Source organism: Salminus brasiliensis, chromosome 4 (genome assembly GCF_030463535.1).
Source record: "Salminus brasiliensis chromosome 4, fSalBra1.hap2, whole genome shotgun sequence".
Taxonomy (NCBI): Eukaryota; Metazoa; Chordata; class Actinopteri; order Characiformes; family Bryconidae; genus Salminus; species Salminus brasiliensis.
Window position 1 is genome coordinate 38,962,316 of NC_132881.1, and position 15,554 is coordinate 38,977,869.

Sequence of the window (15,554 nt, forward strand, 5' to 3'; positions counted from 1 at the left end):
TCACTTGCTGCCTAATATATCCCAGTCCTTAACAGATGAAGCCACTGTAAATGAAGATAATCAATGCTTTTCGCTTTACCTGTCAGTGGCACTGATGTTAGGACTGACTGTTGTAAGGGATACAACATAAATGATTAAGAATTAAGGGGTCTGTTTCAAGTGTAAAGTCTCTATCCAGAATTGTCCTAGTGCTAAAACATTACTCCAATCACTTTGAAAATGAGCAGAAAAGAATAAATAACTCAAACTAAAGAAAAAAAAACTTTTATTTGAAGGCAAAATACAATTACACTATATTTAAATCCCCTTAGTCAGACAGCGTAAACAGATACATGGCAAGGCATTGCACTTTGAAATAAATTAGTGATATCTGAATCATGCAGCTTAGCACATACAGTCGACAGTAAAGCAAAAGCCTGTCAGAGCTAATCTGGTCCCAGGTGTACACACGAAAAGGCGATTGAGGCTAGGGTTGGGGGTGTCTTTCACTCTTTTCTTGATCTGTGGTAGTAATAGGTTATTGGTATAGGTCAATAAACATCAAGAGTATTTTATAACTAGAATTGCACAGATATGGGACATATGGACTGATGTCAAGATTAGCATGTGTGTGTGTGTGTGTGTGTGTTCTGATGAAGCAAGGTAGTCATACAGTACAACTAAATGTCAATTATTATAGTCAAAATAATGCAGATTGCATTTACTGATTCGCAAGGTGCATCTTTGTCACATAATAGTAGTATTTTAACAATATTGCGCAGTCCTAATTACAACCAGTGGTCATATTTAAGAGTTGGCGGATACCATTTTGGATTTTATTCTATTGATCTTCAAGGGCAGAAGGGACACCATCTCTTCACTGAGCTCCAGTTCAGTTTCCACTGCCTTCTTGGCTTCCGGGTGCTCCGTGCAATACTGCACAATAAAGTTGTAGCATTCCAGGGAGCGATTGAGGTTCTCCAGCTGAGTATCCAGGTTGGTGCAGATGATCTTAGACTGCAGCCGAGCAACACCAAACTTGGCCACCAGCGCTGGCCTCAGCACATCGTCCTCCAGCACCTCAGGGAACTTGCCTTCTGGCGAACGGATCGAGTCCAGGAACATATCGTAGTACTTGATGGAGGAGGTACACAAGTGGTTGAACTTCTTGATGATGTGTGCATCAGGCTGGTCCTGCTTTTCAGCCACTGCCAGCTTCAGGCTCATCATTTCGTAGAAGGTATCGGCGAGCTCGAACTGCAGCTGTCGGCAGATGAGCAGGTAGTACTGAGCGTTCAAATCCTTGCAGATGGGCTCCAGCATATCGACGCGTCGCTTATGCATCTTACAGCGGCGCTCCAGATCCTCCTCAAAGAAGGCCAAGACTTTGAAGAGAGCACTGTGATCCTGAATGATCTCGATGTGATCTGTTACATGACCATCCATTTCAAAATACTCCTTAGCCTGGCCCACAAAGGCCTGCCCCACCAGGAAGATGGCACGGGCTTCTTTGAAGGTCAACGGGAACACGCAGCTCACCTTCTCTTCCTGGCTGCAAATGGAGTCGAAGGTGTCACTGGAATCGAAGAGAACGGCGCTCTTTCTTCCTCTTTCTTTTTCTTCCTCCTCATCCCGGCGAGCTCTCTGCAGCTCTTCCTGTCGATCTAGATCTAGTTCACCTATGTTGTCCTGATTAAGCCAGCAAAAACATTCAGATTATTCTACATTAGCATCCATGAGCCAAGGGTGTGTTCACACTTGAGGAGTAAGTGTGGACATACACTTAAACTATGTGAGGGGATTACAAAAATTACCTCCAGAAGTTTTCTAGCATCTTGTAAAAGGTTAAGGCAATATTTGATCCAGCATCTGGCGATTTCAGCTCTTTTCTGGCGCAGCTGTTCACGTTTATCATATTCAGCTTGACCTGTGAACAGATTGCGCATGTTAAAGAGAAATTGTGATATTACATGCTCTTTGCATGTGAACATAAGCTCACCGGACAAAACATTAGCCACCCCTGCATACTCTGTATTACCTCCATAAGCATAAAACATTTGTCATGGACTGGACAAGCTTCTGGATGCAGGCAACGTCAATGTTCAGCCACTCTTGCACCAAAAAATTGTGCAGTTCGGACATGATTTTGCAGATGTTTTACTCGTTACTTTCCTGTAGACTTTTTGTAGGATGTTTGCCATTGCTTGCAGATCTTTATCACCATACGTTTCGATACACCTGCACAATTTAATTTCTACTTCATTCACACTATGGCCTTTGGCACCCCCAAATGCAATCACTGCTTTTTGCCAATCGTTAACATCTGCTTTGTGACCCATTTTTCTACACATCCAATGAGATTGCACTGTCCCTCCTCTTCTCAATCTATGAATCCTGTCCCACACCACACAGGCATTTATAGCCTGATCATTCTCGTGCAACGCCATCTGCAGGAGCCTGAAGTTCCTACCACCTTAAACACGCAAGGCGACTAATTCTTTTTTTTGTTCAAGGAGCTTGTTATTTATACAGGAAACCCCTGAAAGAAAAGAAAATCATACAGAAAAAGGTAAGCTCCACTCTTGTGTAAGGCTCAGGCAAATCGTACAAACTTACTTTCTTTGGCAGCAGCCTCTGAAGGGACTTCTCCAGCAAGGCCAGCAATAACAGTAGCTGCAGCCAAGCAGTGTCGTGCCTCCATGTATCGCGTCTGAAAGACAGCAGGAAAACAACTTAATAACAGCAATTAAGGATTTAGCGTGGTTGAAAGGATAATATCTGTTTTCATCCCATCAGGCGTCTGATTGTGAATATACTTGACTAAGAGGAGAAAGTCAAAAACAATGACAGCAAAATAAATCAATTTGGAAGGGGATGATGTGCCGAGAAAGAGAGAGAGAGCTGAGCAGCGACATCCTCTAGATTTGTTGACGTACCCACATAAGTTAGCAGAGCTCAAAAATAATTACGGTGCTCCAATTTCTTAGCATTTTTAAGGCTAGCCTGGTAAACCTGAGCACAAAACCCTAGTGATAAGCATTATACTTGATGATACACTGGTCTTGATACAATACAATTTTTTGATACAGCAAAAAAGGACTACCCAAATATGTCTTATGTTCAAACATTTGTGTCAATATAACACTACAGGCTCAACATATTTTTTAGCTCGATCCAATTTTCAATTCTGAGTTGTCGACTCAACTCGATTAAAAAAAATGTTAAAAATATTTCTACACAGCTCTAATTAAACACACACACACACACACACACACACACACACACGCGCTCTCTCAAAATATCTTCATTGCCTTGCTTTGCTCCTGTCATTTCAGATCAAAGTCTTAATGTTTTGAGCTGCTGCAAACATGATGCATAGCCAGACACCAGCTTCTGGCAGCGTTCCTGAGGAATCTTAGCCCATTCCTCATGGGCAATGGCCTCCAGTTTACTAATATTCATGGCTTTGCGTGCTGCAATCGCCTTCTTCAAATCCCACCAATAGATTTTCCATGGGGTTCAAGTCAAGCGACCGACGGACAACATTCTTCCCAACCCAAGAATGTAAGTAAACTAGAGGCCATTGCCCATTAGGAACGGGCTACGATTCCTTTATTAATGCTGCCTGTTTGGCAATGCATCACATTTACAGCAGGTCGTAACAGCAAAAGGGTGTTTTACTAAGTACTGAAGACGCTCGTCATGAAAGGGTTGAATAAATCTGGGACTGCAGTAGTCAATAAAAGTGGAGTTTTGTGATGAATTTGGAGAAAGCACTTTTATATTGTATTAGTCGTGCTGAGCTATTTAAATAGTTCTGTTTTATTGTTTTTGTTTTGTAAACAGCTAAACGTTTGCAAATAAACCTAATTTGGGTTGAATAATTTCAGTTTCACCTGTCTAAAGTAAATATACACAGAACATAAATATGGAAGAAGTAAAAAGGCTGGCATGCAATGTAGAGATAGTCATGGTTCAGTGTAAAGTGCAAAAGGCAGGCGACAGGGGGTCTCCACAAATGATTGTAAATGAGAGCCCCAGATGCACTTTTGCTATACACATTGACACACTGATTAAAATAAGACTTTTCAATATGTACTGAAATCTTTACACCCTTACACAACACCACCATGGTTAAAATAAATACTGCATTCAAGCCTACCATTATGGCAATATGATAATACCTTATTGATTGTGAAAAGTTTGCTAAATTTATGCTTTTCTAAGCATATCGAGGATACCGTTAGTGCTTAATGTTAGTGCTGTTGCTACTGATGTATTTAGTCTGTGATTATACGCATCATAATAAATATTGTGTATTGTGAAACTCTTTAAATACCGTGATACAGTATTTCTACCATACTGCCCAGCCCTGTTATAACTAACAAATTACCTTAAAAGAGGATGACAAAAGAGTTAATGAACAGAAACCAACAAAACCATTCAAATATCTGGGAAGCACTGCTTTCTTAACTAAATCGAAGTTACCAGTTTCATGAAGGATGAACGATCATACACAAATACTGGGTACACTTTAAGGTTCCTTCACTCAGTCCAATTAGTTCATTTAATATCTCGCATACAGCAACAACCTGTGTATCCGAAGACTAGCTCTGTGTTCGTGCAATTAGGGCGTTAAGAGGTATACCTTGGTGATGTAGTACTGCGACAGTGTGGCGGCATTAATGGCCCATTCAAGTGGCACAAACTGATTGAACTTCAGCTGTCTCTGCAGCGTACTGTGACAGTACTGTCCAGCGCGCTCATACTGCTCCAGATTTTTATACACTTGAGCCAGATAGTAAAGTGTGTGGGTGTAGGCCATTTCGAATCTGTCAGGAGAGAAAGACAAAGTAGGGAAAAAAAAAAAAAAAAGAAAAACCACAAAAGCTTTCTATATAAGCATTACAAAGAAAGCAACCATCTGTGATCAGCAAATCACCTCCTCATCCTTTCCTGCTGGGATGATGCGTCTTCCTCTGCCACAAAGAAATCAGCCAAATCCATTGGTGGCTGACCATCCTAGAATAGTAAAGCAAGAAGACATCTTATTTCATCAGAAGAGAATAATTCATGATATCAAACTCACTACAAACCCACATCCTGCTACATTTCTATCACTGATGGCTCTAGTGATGATATGCTAAATCCAAAGTAAAATGATGCAAGTAATAGCCCTTTTTGTTATATTTTCAGATAATTCACAATAAATTATCTTCACACATAACTTTCAATCACAATTGTGTTATGCAAGTATATATGAAATATATCAGCAGTGTAAATTTGTCAGTTGAGTCTGTTGGTATTAGCATAGTATGTATGTTTTTTGTTAAAAAGGGTATAAGCAGTAACTCAAAGCACCTGAACCATGGGTATTGGATTAACTGTGCATTGGCAAGAACCTGGCGATACAAGTCACGATTCTAGATACTGTATAAAACAATATATTGCAATTTTTAAAATCAGATTAAAAAAAAATACCATAGTATAAAAAGTATATTTATTTATTTATGCTATCTGAACAGTGGGGTCTGCAGACAGAGGCAACACTGCTATCTAAAAAGCCTACTTTCCACAGCGGCAGTGGTGGTTGTGGGTTCGATACCCGGGCTCGGCAAGCTGCCACTGTTGGGCCCTTGAGCAAGGCCCTTCCCTGGGTGCCGCAGCAATGGCTGCCCACCGCTTTGTGCATGTGTGCTCACTGTCCACCGTGTGCGTTTGTTCACTAGTCTGTATGTGCGGGTGTGTTTACTGCACGGATGGGTTAAAGGTGGAGGCCAAATTATGTTTGCGTCCAACACAAACGGTGAATATGGATGTCTTGTTTAGTCACAGTGCCACCCACAGTCCGCGCTGCAGTATTTCACCTATACAGAGGAACTCAAAGTAGCAGATGACAGTGATGATCTGATTGCACTCAGCCACAAGAGCATTAGTGAGGTCAGGTATATCTATGATGATTTGATCTGGACCATGAATGCTACTTGAACCCATCTTGGAGGAGGGATGCTGGGGGGCTTTATGCTCCTCATGGTATGATGTGATTAGTCTGAGATGGAGATGCGAGCATCCCAGCCTACTGGCAACGCTTCCCTTTTATACTACCCAAGCTGGACTCCTGTGCATGCAATAAGGGCTGTCTGGGTGCTGTTGAAGACCTGCATCACCTCTTTCATGTACTGAACATAAATGGATTCGGCTGTTTCCAAGAAGCCTTGAGCTTTCTCAGTTTCATCTCGTCCAGCCCACAGGATCCCAAGCTGGTTCTGAAAAAGTCAAGCAAAAGTCAAACAGTAAGGTTATAGCACATCACATCACCCTCAGAGACATCAGGACATTCCCCACCAAAGCAATGGGCTCAATGCTGAGGATCGTGGAGCTAGACTGAATTTACCCTGGCCTGGATGAACAGGGTCACATTCTCCTGGGTCACTGTGCACTTCTCCAGCAGCGCCATGCAGTTCATCAGATGCTCCTCGCCAGCGGAAAGCTCCTCAGTCTCAGTGTGGTTCACGCCCAGGTGGTACTCGATCACCGCCAGCTTGGCTGCTCTGAGGCCGGCCCGGGAGTCTCCCGGGTAGGTTCTCCCGGCTCCACTCTCCCCTCCCTCGGATCCACTCTGCTCAGGCTGCCCGTTTGTCTCTCCCTCCTCGCCATCGCTCTCCTCGGCGTCCACATTCTTCAGGGTGCAGTAAATTTCCTTCAGCAGCTCCCTGGCCTCGTATTTTGAACGGAAAGGGTCGTTCTCCGGATCTTTTCTCGACTCGACCTCAGAAAGGTGGTTCGCACGACGAAATTTCTCGCACACCGCCCTCCATTCACGGCTGTTGGTGGACGCCATGTTGTTTTCTGAGAAGACGAGAGACTCTCCCTTCAGCTAAACACACACCAGCAGAGGTCGGCAGCGAGTAGCGGAGGCTGATATGAGCTTCCTATAATAATATACACAGGCCATTTGAACAGAAACGTCACCAGAAAGATCCGTCCACCCCCTGTCCATCTTTTTAGAAGTACCCTCTGGACAGAGCGCCAGTCCATCAGAGGGTAGCGCACACAGCCACTCACTCACACCTTCACTGTATGTCCAAATATTTGTGGACATCTCTTCTAAAGAATCCATTCAGCTACTTTAAGTTGAACCCATTGCTGACACAGATGTGAAAATGCACACACACACACACACACACACACACACACACACACACACAGCTTGTCTAGTCCCTGTAGAGAAGTACTGCTCTCTGAATCTATTGGCAACATGCCTAATGCCAGGTGTGGGCTAAAGGGGTCTAAAGCCCCCCAGCACTGAGCTGTGGAGCAGTGGAAGTGTGTTCCCTGGAATGATGGTGCTCCATCCAATACTTGGGCAGTGGTGGCAAGGTTGTGGGTTCGATTCCCAGGCTCGGCAAGCTGCCACCGTTGGGCCCTTGAGCAAGACCGTTTACCCTCTCTGCTCCCCGGGCGCTGGAGTTGGCTGCCCACCGCTCTGTGTGTGTGTGTGTGTGTGTGTGTGTGTTCACTACAACAGATGGGTTAAATGCAGAGGACACATTTTGCTGAACACTGTACAGTGACAAATACGTGCACCTTCACCTTTGGGATGAGTTGGGGAGTGGGGGTGGTCAGCCAACATCCTGACCTCACTAATACGCTTGACGAAAGCAGAAAAGTAGGAAGTCTTCCCTGGACAGTAGAAACTCATTTTTATACAATTAATTGGCAGGTGTCCCAATACTTTTGTCTAAATTAATAGATTTTCAGGAGCACTTTCTCCTGCTCAGCCACATCCGACTGTGTTCTATTGGATTCAGATCCAGTAGCCTGGAAAGGCCAAGTGCACTGAACTCATTGCCGTGTTCATGAAACCAGGTTGAGATGTGTTTTGCTTTGTGACATGGTGCATTATCATGCTGGAAGATGGAAGCATTAGAGGATTGTGGTGAATAGTGGTCATGAAGGGATGCACACGGTCAGCAACAATTCTTAGCTAGCATGCTTATGTAGGGCTCACATGGGTGGAACGTGGGCTAGGTGGGTTCCAGGTAGGCATGGGCTCTGAGTAGGTTTGTATGTGTGTTTTTATCGTGACCCAGCTGGGCTTCCTAAATGAGCCCTATCATTACAGCCAGTGTACAGCCCAGATGGGGCCCATGTTTAACCACTCCTCGTCCCATCACTGACCCTGGTCGGGCCAACATGCAACGTGAGGACAAAACTTTCCGGTTCCCAGTTGGGCTAGTCATACAGGCCCCACATATCAGCTGGGATATTCTGTTTATTGATTATTGATCGGTATTAATGTCCCTAACCTCTGAGAGTTGATTAAACCAAGAGAATGACAGCTGTATCTAAGGTTTGGCATCAGGATTTAATTATAATTACCATACATAAACAATAAAGGCTCCATTTGCTTAAAATATTGAAGACCACACTACAGCGACCCCCCCAAAAAAGTATACTCTCTGATTCAGGTGAATGAGTGCTGCAGTTGCAAAACTGGCAGGCAGGGTGTGCTTCAGAGGAGTGAAGATGTTTCTGCTTTGACTTAATATTACAGTGGAGCATGGAGAGGGCCAGAGTCCTGCTCCAGAAACACCCTTATTTAGTCTTATGTCTAATGTTTGGTGTATGCACAGTATTATATAGCACAGGTCTAACAATAATGTAATAATAACTATGAGCTGAAATAGGTAAAAAAAAAAAGTCACATTTTGGATCACACTGTGTAATAATAATTTGTAAATAATATTGCTATTGGTCTTTTTTTATTCTTATTTATATTGTGTATATAGTGTCAATTATTTATCTACATTTTTTTTGTAACTGAGTGTCTTGCTATCCCTTTCTGCTGTGACACTGAGAATTTCCCCACTATGGGGAAGAATTATCTTATTTTATCTTATCTTATCTTGATACTTCACTGTTAGCTTCTCCTTCAAGTTGTTGAACTGTGCAGACCTCAGAGGGGGCTTTCATGTCTCCTTATTTCAAGATTTACATACGTCAACATACTGTGTCGCCCACAAATTCGTGCCGGGAACTGAGAGCTTTTATTCTGAAAAACTTTAAACGGGCAGTAAGTTGAAAGGCTGCTCTTGGTTCTGCAGTTTATGAATACACTTGTTTGCAGTGCAGCCCTTGCTCACACTGTTAAAAGTGTAAGATCCTTGAGGAACCTTTGGAGGTTCTTCAGTTTGAAACTGTGGAGGTGCTTTGAGGAACCTTCAAGAAAAGGTTTTTAGACAAAAAAGGTCCTCAAAGCACCCTAAGAGGTTCCTTCACATGCAGTGTACAGCCACAACACTCTGACCATGCCTGCCTTAGTCTGATCTCTAAGGCCAGCAGGGCTGGGCCTGGTTAGTACCTGACGGAAGTCCGCCTGGGAAAACCTGGAGCTGCAAGTTTTTAGGCCCTATCTCAGCACACTGTAGCTCACACTGTTACAGGCTTTGTTGCAGGTGAAGGTGAATTAACATTTTACCAGAATTTGCCCACTAGAGCAAGTAGGCGGCTTATCTGTGTTAAAAATTCATCAGTCAGCTCTAGGAGAAACCAGAAATTCTGACGTGAGATTGCAAGATTAGACCTAAAGCTGCATTCACAGCCAGTGTGTGGCAGTTGGCAGCCCACAGGAGGGCTAAAACCCACCCCTCAGCAACTCAAAAGCTGTAGCATCACATTTCACAGCAACTCTCACAGCAATTCTCACAAAGTTAAAGTGAGCTGTTAGGGTGGTTGCCAATTGCACTTATGTTGAAATGTTAAAAAAGCTAACAGAACAATCCTGTTGTTATTCATAGCAACATAACACTTTTTGTCAGCATTAACATAAGCAGAACAGGAAAAGATTTAACTTATTACTGAAGGACTGTCTGAAACAGCAGTATGTAGTAAAGAACTGTCTAAAACATCTGAAATACCACCTTTAGCATGATGGTAGCCTAACACTGTGAATGCCATATGGTGCATTTTGTAAATTAGCATTATTGCAGAGTTGTCAGTTGTATACAATTAGGCTTTTTAGCATTTCTTCATTACCTTGCAATGACATGCATCAATGACTGCATCTGACTTTGTAAATGTAGTTATTTTAGTAATTTATTATTATTATTATTATTATTATTATTATTATTTTGGAAACCAGACCCCAATTAGTAAACACGGCAGACTACTGGAAGTTGTGGAAATAAGGATGAAGCTTCTAATTAAAATTCCTCTTTCCTCTTCGAAAGGTCCAGCAGTTACAGTCGCCAAGGTGGAGCGAAACATTTGAAATTGAAGCCAAGTTCTGAAAAAAGAAAGATAACAATCAGCAGATGAAAACTTCAGCAACTTTATTATAAGGATCTGGTCTCGGATGGTGAGATGTGTTTAAACATTAGTCAGCTGTAGTCATGTAATGTTAATTGTACCAGATTTTACTTGGTATAATCAATAAATTTCCATATTATAGCAGATCAAAGAGTCTCTTCACTGCTGCGGACTGCAGAAAGGAGGAGCTAGACATAATAGGCCAAAAAATGCCCAAATGGTTAATAAATGTAGCGAATTGCTGCCAAGACAGGAGTGGACTGGGCATGTATTGCTCAGATCAGATTTAGAAATATGGTTGATTTAAAACGTACTCACCTCACCAGGTCATTCAGTGTTAGGAACGGCAAAGCACAGTCTTATCAGTCATATCAATAAACTCTGCCCAATAAAGCTAGCTAGCTAGCTCCTAGGGTACAGCACTAACCTGTTCTGCACCGTTTTATACATAGTATGCACATTTTATCGCACAACTCTGTTTTATTTATTTACACTTTCTAGTATGTCTCATCTGCACTGTCTGCACTGTGTTGTGTTGCACCATGGTCCTGGAGGAACGTCGTTTCGTTTCACTGTGTACTCTGTCTATAGTTGAAATGGCAATAAAGCCTCTTGACTTGACTTAACTTGACCATCATCTTATTTTGCTTGTAACTATTTTAGATTAATACTTATGACTAGCAATCTGAGTGTATTAGCTTCAAACCCCTGTTTTCATCTGTCTGATATGTTCCTGTGCTCATCTACGTGGAAAGTAAGGGCATGAACACTAGAAACGCATCAGTACTTGCAGTGTTCACACGAGCGTGAAGTAGTTCTCAGGTCTTTAGGCATATTAGGCAGGTGGTGCTAATGCTATGGATGATCGGTACATACCCTGCACATGTCCCCTTTGTGGTGCTGATTCTGAAGTAAAACTATAGCATGAAGTTATGAAGTATAACTATATTACTTTTAGAAAAGGTTTTTGATAATTAAAACAAAAACTAAACATACATTCAGAACACATGAATGATCTATGCTGTGTGTTTTGTACCTGGACCATTTAAAACGTTTAAAACAGTGAGGTCTTTGATGAAGACCAAAACGGTGGCAGGATATGATGCACCAAACAAGCCACAAATTGATTGAAGTGCAACAGCACCTGTCTTTAAAACCCACCCACATCCTTTCACCCACTACTGCTTTGGGGGCATGTGTGCTATCTGTAACCATGCTGAGAAGGGTGTGACAAGCTAGGTGTGATAGGATAGCAAGCTAGAGAATTATTCAGAGAAGTTACAAACTACATATAAACATTATGCAACATAAAAAAACAGAAACATGACCCACAAGTCCACAAGAGCATTAGTTAACTACTTAGCTAGCCTATCGAGTCAGTGATGTTAGCTTGAAATGTTCTGATGAACCAGGGACTTTACAAAAGCCATTGATGTGTTTCACTGCAAAAGTCAACATTTTGATCATGGTTTCAGTGAAGAGATTGACTCAAACTGATAGTTAGCCATTGATTCATTTTTTTGGTGTTCTTAGTGCCGTGAAAAAAATAAGCAAATTGCAAAATGTTGGTGAACGGTGATGTTGGGAACGCATAAAACGCATTTTGATATTTATACATTTTCAACAACAAAAAAATAACTTTGATATGTTCCTGCACAGGGCCCCTGCCAGGGCCCATGCAAAGATATCACACTGGGCCCCACAACTCTAACAATTCTGCCAAAATACTTATTTAATACATTTTTAGGGCCCCTGTGAGTCACAGGCCCTTAGCCATCATCCTAGTATGACTTTACGGGTGAGAAGAGGAAGCATAGTGGAGTGGAGAGTCTCACCGATCACAATTCATATGAACCAGGAAGATCATTCCCCACCGGTTGTCCCAGACGCCACAGTTTCTCTGCAGCCACAATGTCTGCTATGTCCCATTGGTGGTTTCACATCATCTAATAAAAGAAGAACCACTGGACAGTTTGTTTTCTTGTGAGTAACAAACCTGAGACATCACCTTGTGAGGAGACCAAGCGTTCTGATAATGAATCCCTTTCATTTGGTTGAGAATGATTGCGAGACAGCCATGTTATTTGAAACTCTTTACACCCCGTTATGCAGACCTACATTTCAGTAATCACTAACTGCACAACATAAGCTAAATAGTAATTTCATCATAGCTATTTGTGGAATAACTCTTAGTAACTACTATATAATGAGTCCCATGACCCTGTTGCTGGGTTACCGGTTTCCTAGACCCAGTTGTCTAGCCATCCCAATTTGGCCCTCAAAGTGGCTCAGAACCTTATGCTATGTAAGTAATCTCTCTCTCTCTCTCTCTCTCTCTCATGGTAATGAAAATGATGTGATTTATATGAACTCTTACCTCTCATAGAGGGAGCACAAAATATCGGTAGGAATTCATATGACTGTCCATCTATCTATCTATCTATCCATCCATCCATCCACTTGTACAGTGTACTTTAAAGCAAAACAGGTCATTTTGAGTAAAAGAAGTAATATTAACCATGTCTTTTTCGGCATGCATGCCATTGGACTCAGAATTTCCATAGCATGCTAATGCTATGCTAATGCTAAAAATCCAAGAATCCCCCAACACTAGTGTCATCTACCCACCCTAGAGAGAGCAAGGCCAGTTGTGCTCTCTCGGGCCCCAGCTGCCGATGGCTAGCTAGTGATCAGAATTTGACCCAGCGATCCTCTGATCACAGTGACAGCACCTTAGTCCGCTGGACCACCCGGGGCCTGGCCATAGGCTTTTTACTGGGTTAATAGTGGCTCACTTAGATGTGTTTCAACTCTCTCAACATAGGATTGCTGTGTATAGTTATATTCAATGTAACACTTAGATACACTACTTAGATAGCTGTGAAATACATTTACTGCAGTTGACACTGTAGATAAATGTATTAAGTAGTAAGTTTTATGTATAAGATTATATTAATATGCTAATCTTTACCTACACACCAGCATATTCAGTCAAACCATTAACTGGGTTTGTCCATACTAGACACAGCGCTGCCAAATTTACCCAATTTGGAGTAAGTTTTTAAAGTGTAGTTGGTTATGTAAAAAGGTAGATTGAATTACACTAAATTCAACTTAATTGGCTTATAAATACCCTTTTTTCTCTGCTTGTTTAATGAACTATGAAGGATTTCAATTACACCATGATTGTGTTACTACCAGTGATAACAGTGCCTTTTAAGGGTTAAATGTAGCAAAGGAACTAGTCCATGCATCACAAATGTTTGAAAACATGGAAGCCACAAACAGTGTCCACACACATGTCACTGACCTCCTAATAACTGGAGCAGGAAGAAGCCAGTTTCAGTTATTTAAAAATACCCATACTGGGGTGTAGGTCAAGCACACAGCTGCTAATGGCAGATACAGTTCTAAATTAGGCCAGCTGAGTCAGGACAGCAGGTTTTTTCTCTCCCAGTTGGGCCTATACCTTATTTAGCATGTAAATCTGAAAATGTGAATTAAACCTTTAGCCAACTATCAACAACATGTGTATGGATCACTGTTTCAGTTGAAAGGGCTTTGTTTTTGTGAAAAACTGACTCCCAAACACTTATTTCACTGGAAAACCACACTTTTACAAATGTACATATCTTTTTCTTTTTGCCAATTTTGGCTTTTTTGACATCATTTGAATTTGGCAGTTGTTTCTTACAGTTTCCACCAGTGCAGAAAGGCTTCTTGGTTGTTTGAGGGCTGTCTTGCTTGCACAGCTTGTCTGTCCACACATTTGCTATGATGTGTAGGTCAGGGGCTGTCAGAGCCTTGGTAAATAATAACAGTTTACCACTGTCTTCATTTCTGAGCACAATTCCTGGTCTTTTGGTCCTCCTAATTGGCTGGGCCCCTGATAACTCCTCGTACTGAATCATTATTACTATATCAGAGTTCACCAATAATAAGAATAATACATATATTGTATATCTGTATTTAATGTGTATACTGGTCAGTGTATTGCTGTCAGAACTACTGCTCTGTAGAATGTAGTGTTCTAGAGGAACTATACTTGGTTCCTCACTCCACATGTCTGTGGTGAACGGGAAAGACAATAAAGTTGGCTTTGACAGCTTATTCATTGTGCACGGGACATATCCTGATCAGCCATAACATTAAAACCACCTGCCTAATATTGTGCAGGTCCCCCTCATGTTGCCAAAACAGCTCTGACCGTTAAGGCGTAAACTCTGCAAGACCTCCTTTAAGTTTTGTGTTGTGAGGTGGGGCATTGATGGGCATCGATGAGCATCAATGAGTCTTGGGTTATTCTTGGTTGTCCTTCTCTGGAGCACTTTTAATAGGTACAGACCACTGCATATGAGGAATACCCCACAAGACCTGGCTGATGTTTCAGAGATGCTCTGACCCAGTGGTCTAGTCATCCCAATTTGGCTCTTGTCAAAGTGGCTCAGATTCTTATATTTGCTCATTTATCCTGCTTTTAACACATCACCTGACTGTTCACTTGCTGCCTTTCCCAGCCCTTGTCAGATGCCATTGGAACCAGATAATCAATGTTGCTTTCGTCACCTGTCAGTGGTTTTAATGTTGTGGCTGATTGGTGTATGAGAAGATGACCATATTTTTTTCAGATATCAACAGCAAGACTCAAAGGTGTAGGTTTGGTTCTAAAACGATCAGTAGTTCACTCTTATAAATAGAGGTATCTTAGAGGATCTTTGAATTATTAGTCTATTCTAACTAGCTGAGGTTTTTCTTGGGTAAATAGCAAAGCACTTTTGTAAGTCGCTCTGGATATGAACGTCTGCTAAAAGCCAAAAAAGTAAATGTAATGTAAATAAATACAGGGCTCTGAGAGCTCTTCAGCGGGCTAAGGTTCTGCCACTGTGATCCGAGAATCGCTAGTTTGAATCCCAGGTCATAACAATGCTTGACGTTAGCAGCCAGAGTCTGAGAGAGCACAATTGACCTTGCTCTCTCAGGGGTGGACTGATGGCACTTCCTTCCCCCATCACTCCTGGTGTGATGTTGGTCAGCGCAAGTGTAAAATGCTTTACCATTTTTGTAAAGCGGCTGTGAGTGTGACACCTTAAAAGGTTTAAAGAAGTCAGTGTAAAGGTTCTTTATTAACCTAAGATGTTTTTACACACACTGTTATTAAAAATGTGTGGCATCGCTCAAGGAATCCAAATATACTTCAGATGGCTTTTTCTCAATAGTTCCATTTCCATTTCATTTGTATTACGACAGGTTGACTGCTAGAGTAG

At 41.9% G+C, this 15,554-nt stretch overlaps 1 protein-coding gene across 1 annotated transcript; it reads right to left on the reverse strand.

Annotated features, from left to right (window-relative positions):
- Positions 1-248: 248 nt before the first annotated feature.
- On the reverse strand, positions 249-6,867 carry kifbp (kinesin family binding protein). Its single transcript, XM_072678398.1, has 7 exons — positions 6,374-6,867; positions 6,147-6,245; positions 4,922-5,001; positions 4,628-4,811; positions 2,596-2,689; positions 1,794-1,906; positions 249-1,668 (listed from the first exon to the last, which is right to left on the reverse strand). The coding sequence occupies exons 1-7, from the start codon at positions 6,818-6,820 to the stop codon at positions 787-789; spliced, it is 1,899 nt and encodes a 632-aa protein (XP_072534499.1). The 5' UTR covers positions 6,821-6,867; the 3' UTR covers positions 249-786.
- Positions 6,868-15,554: the final 8,687 nt, after the last annotated feature.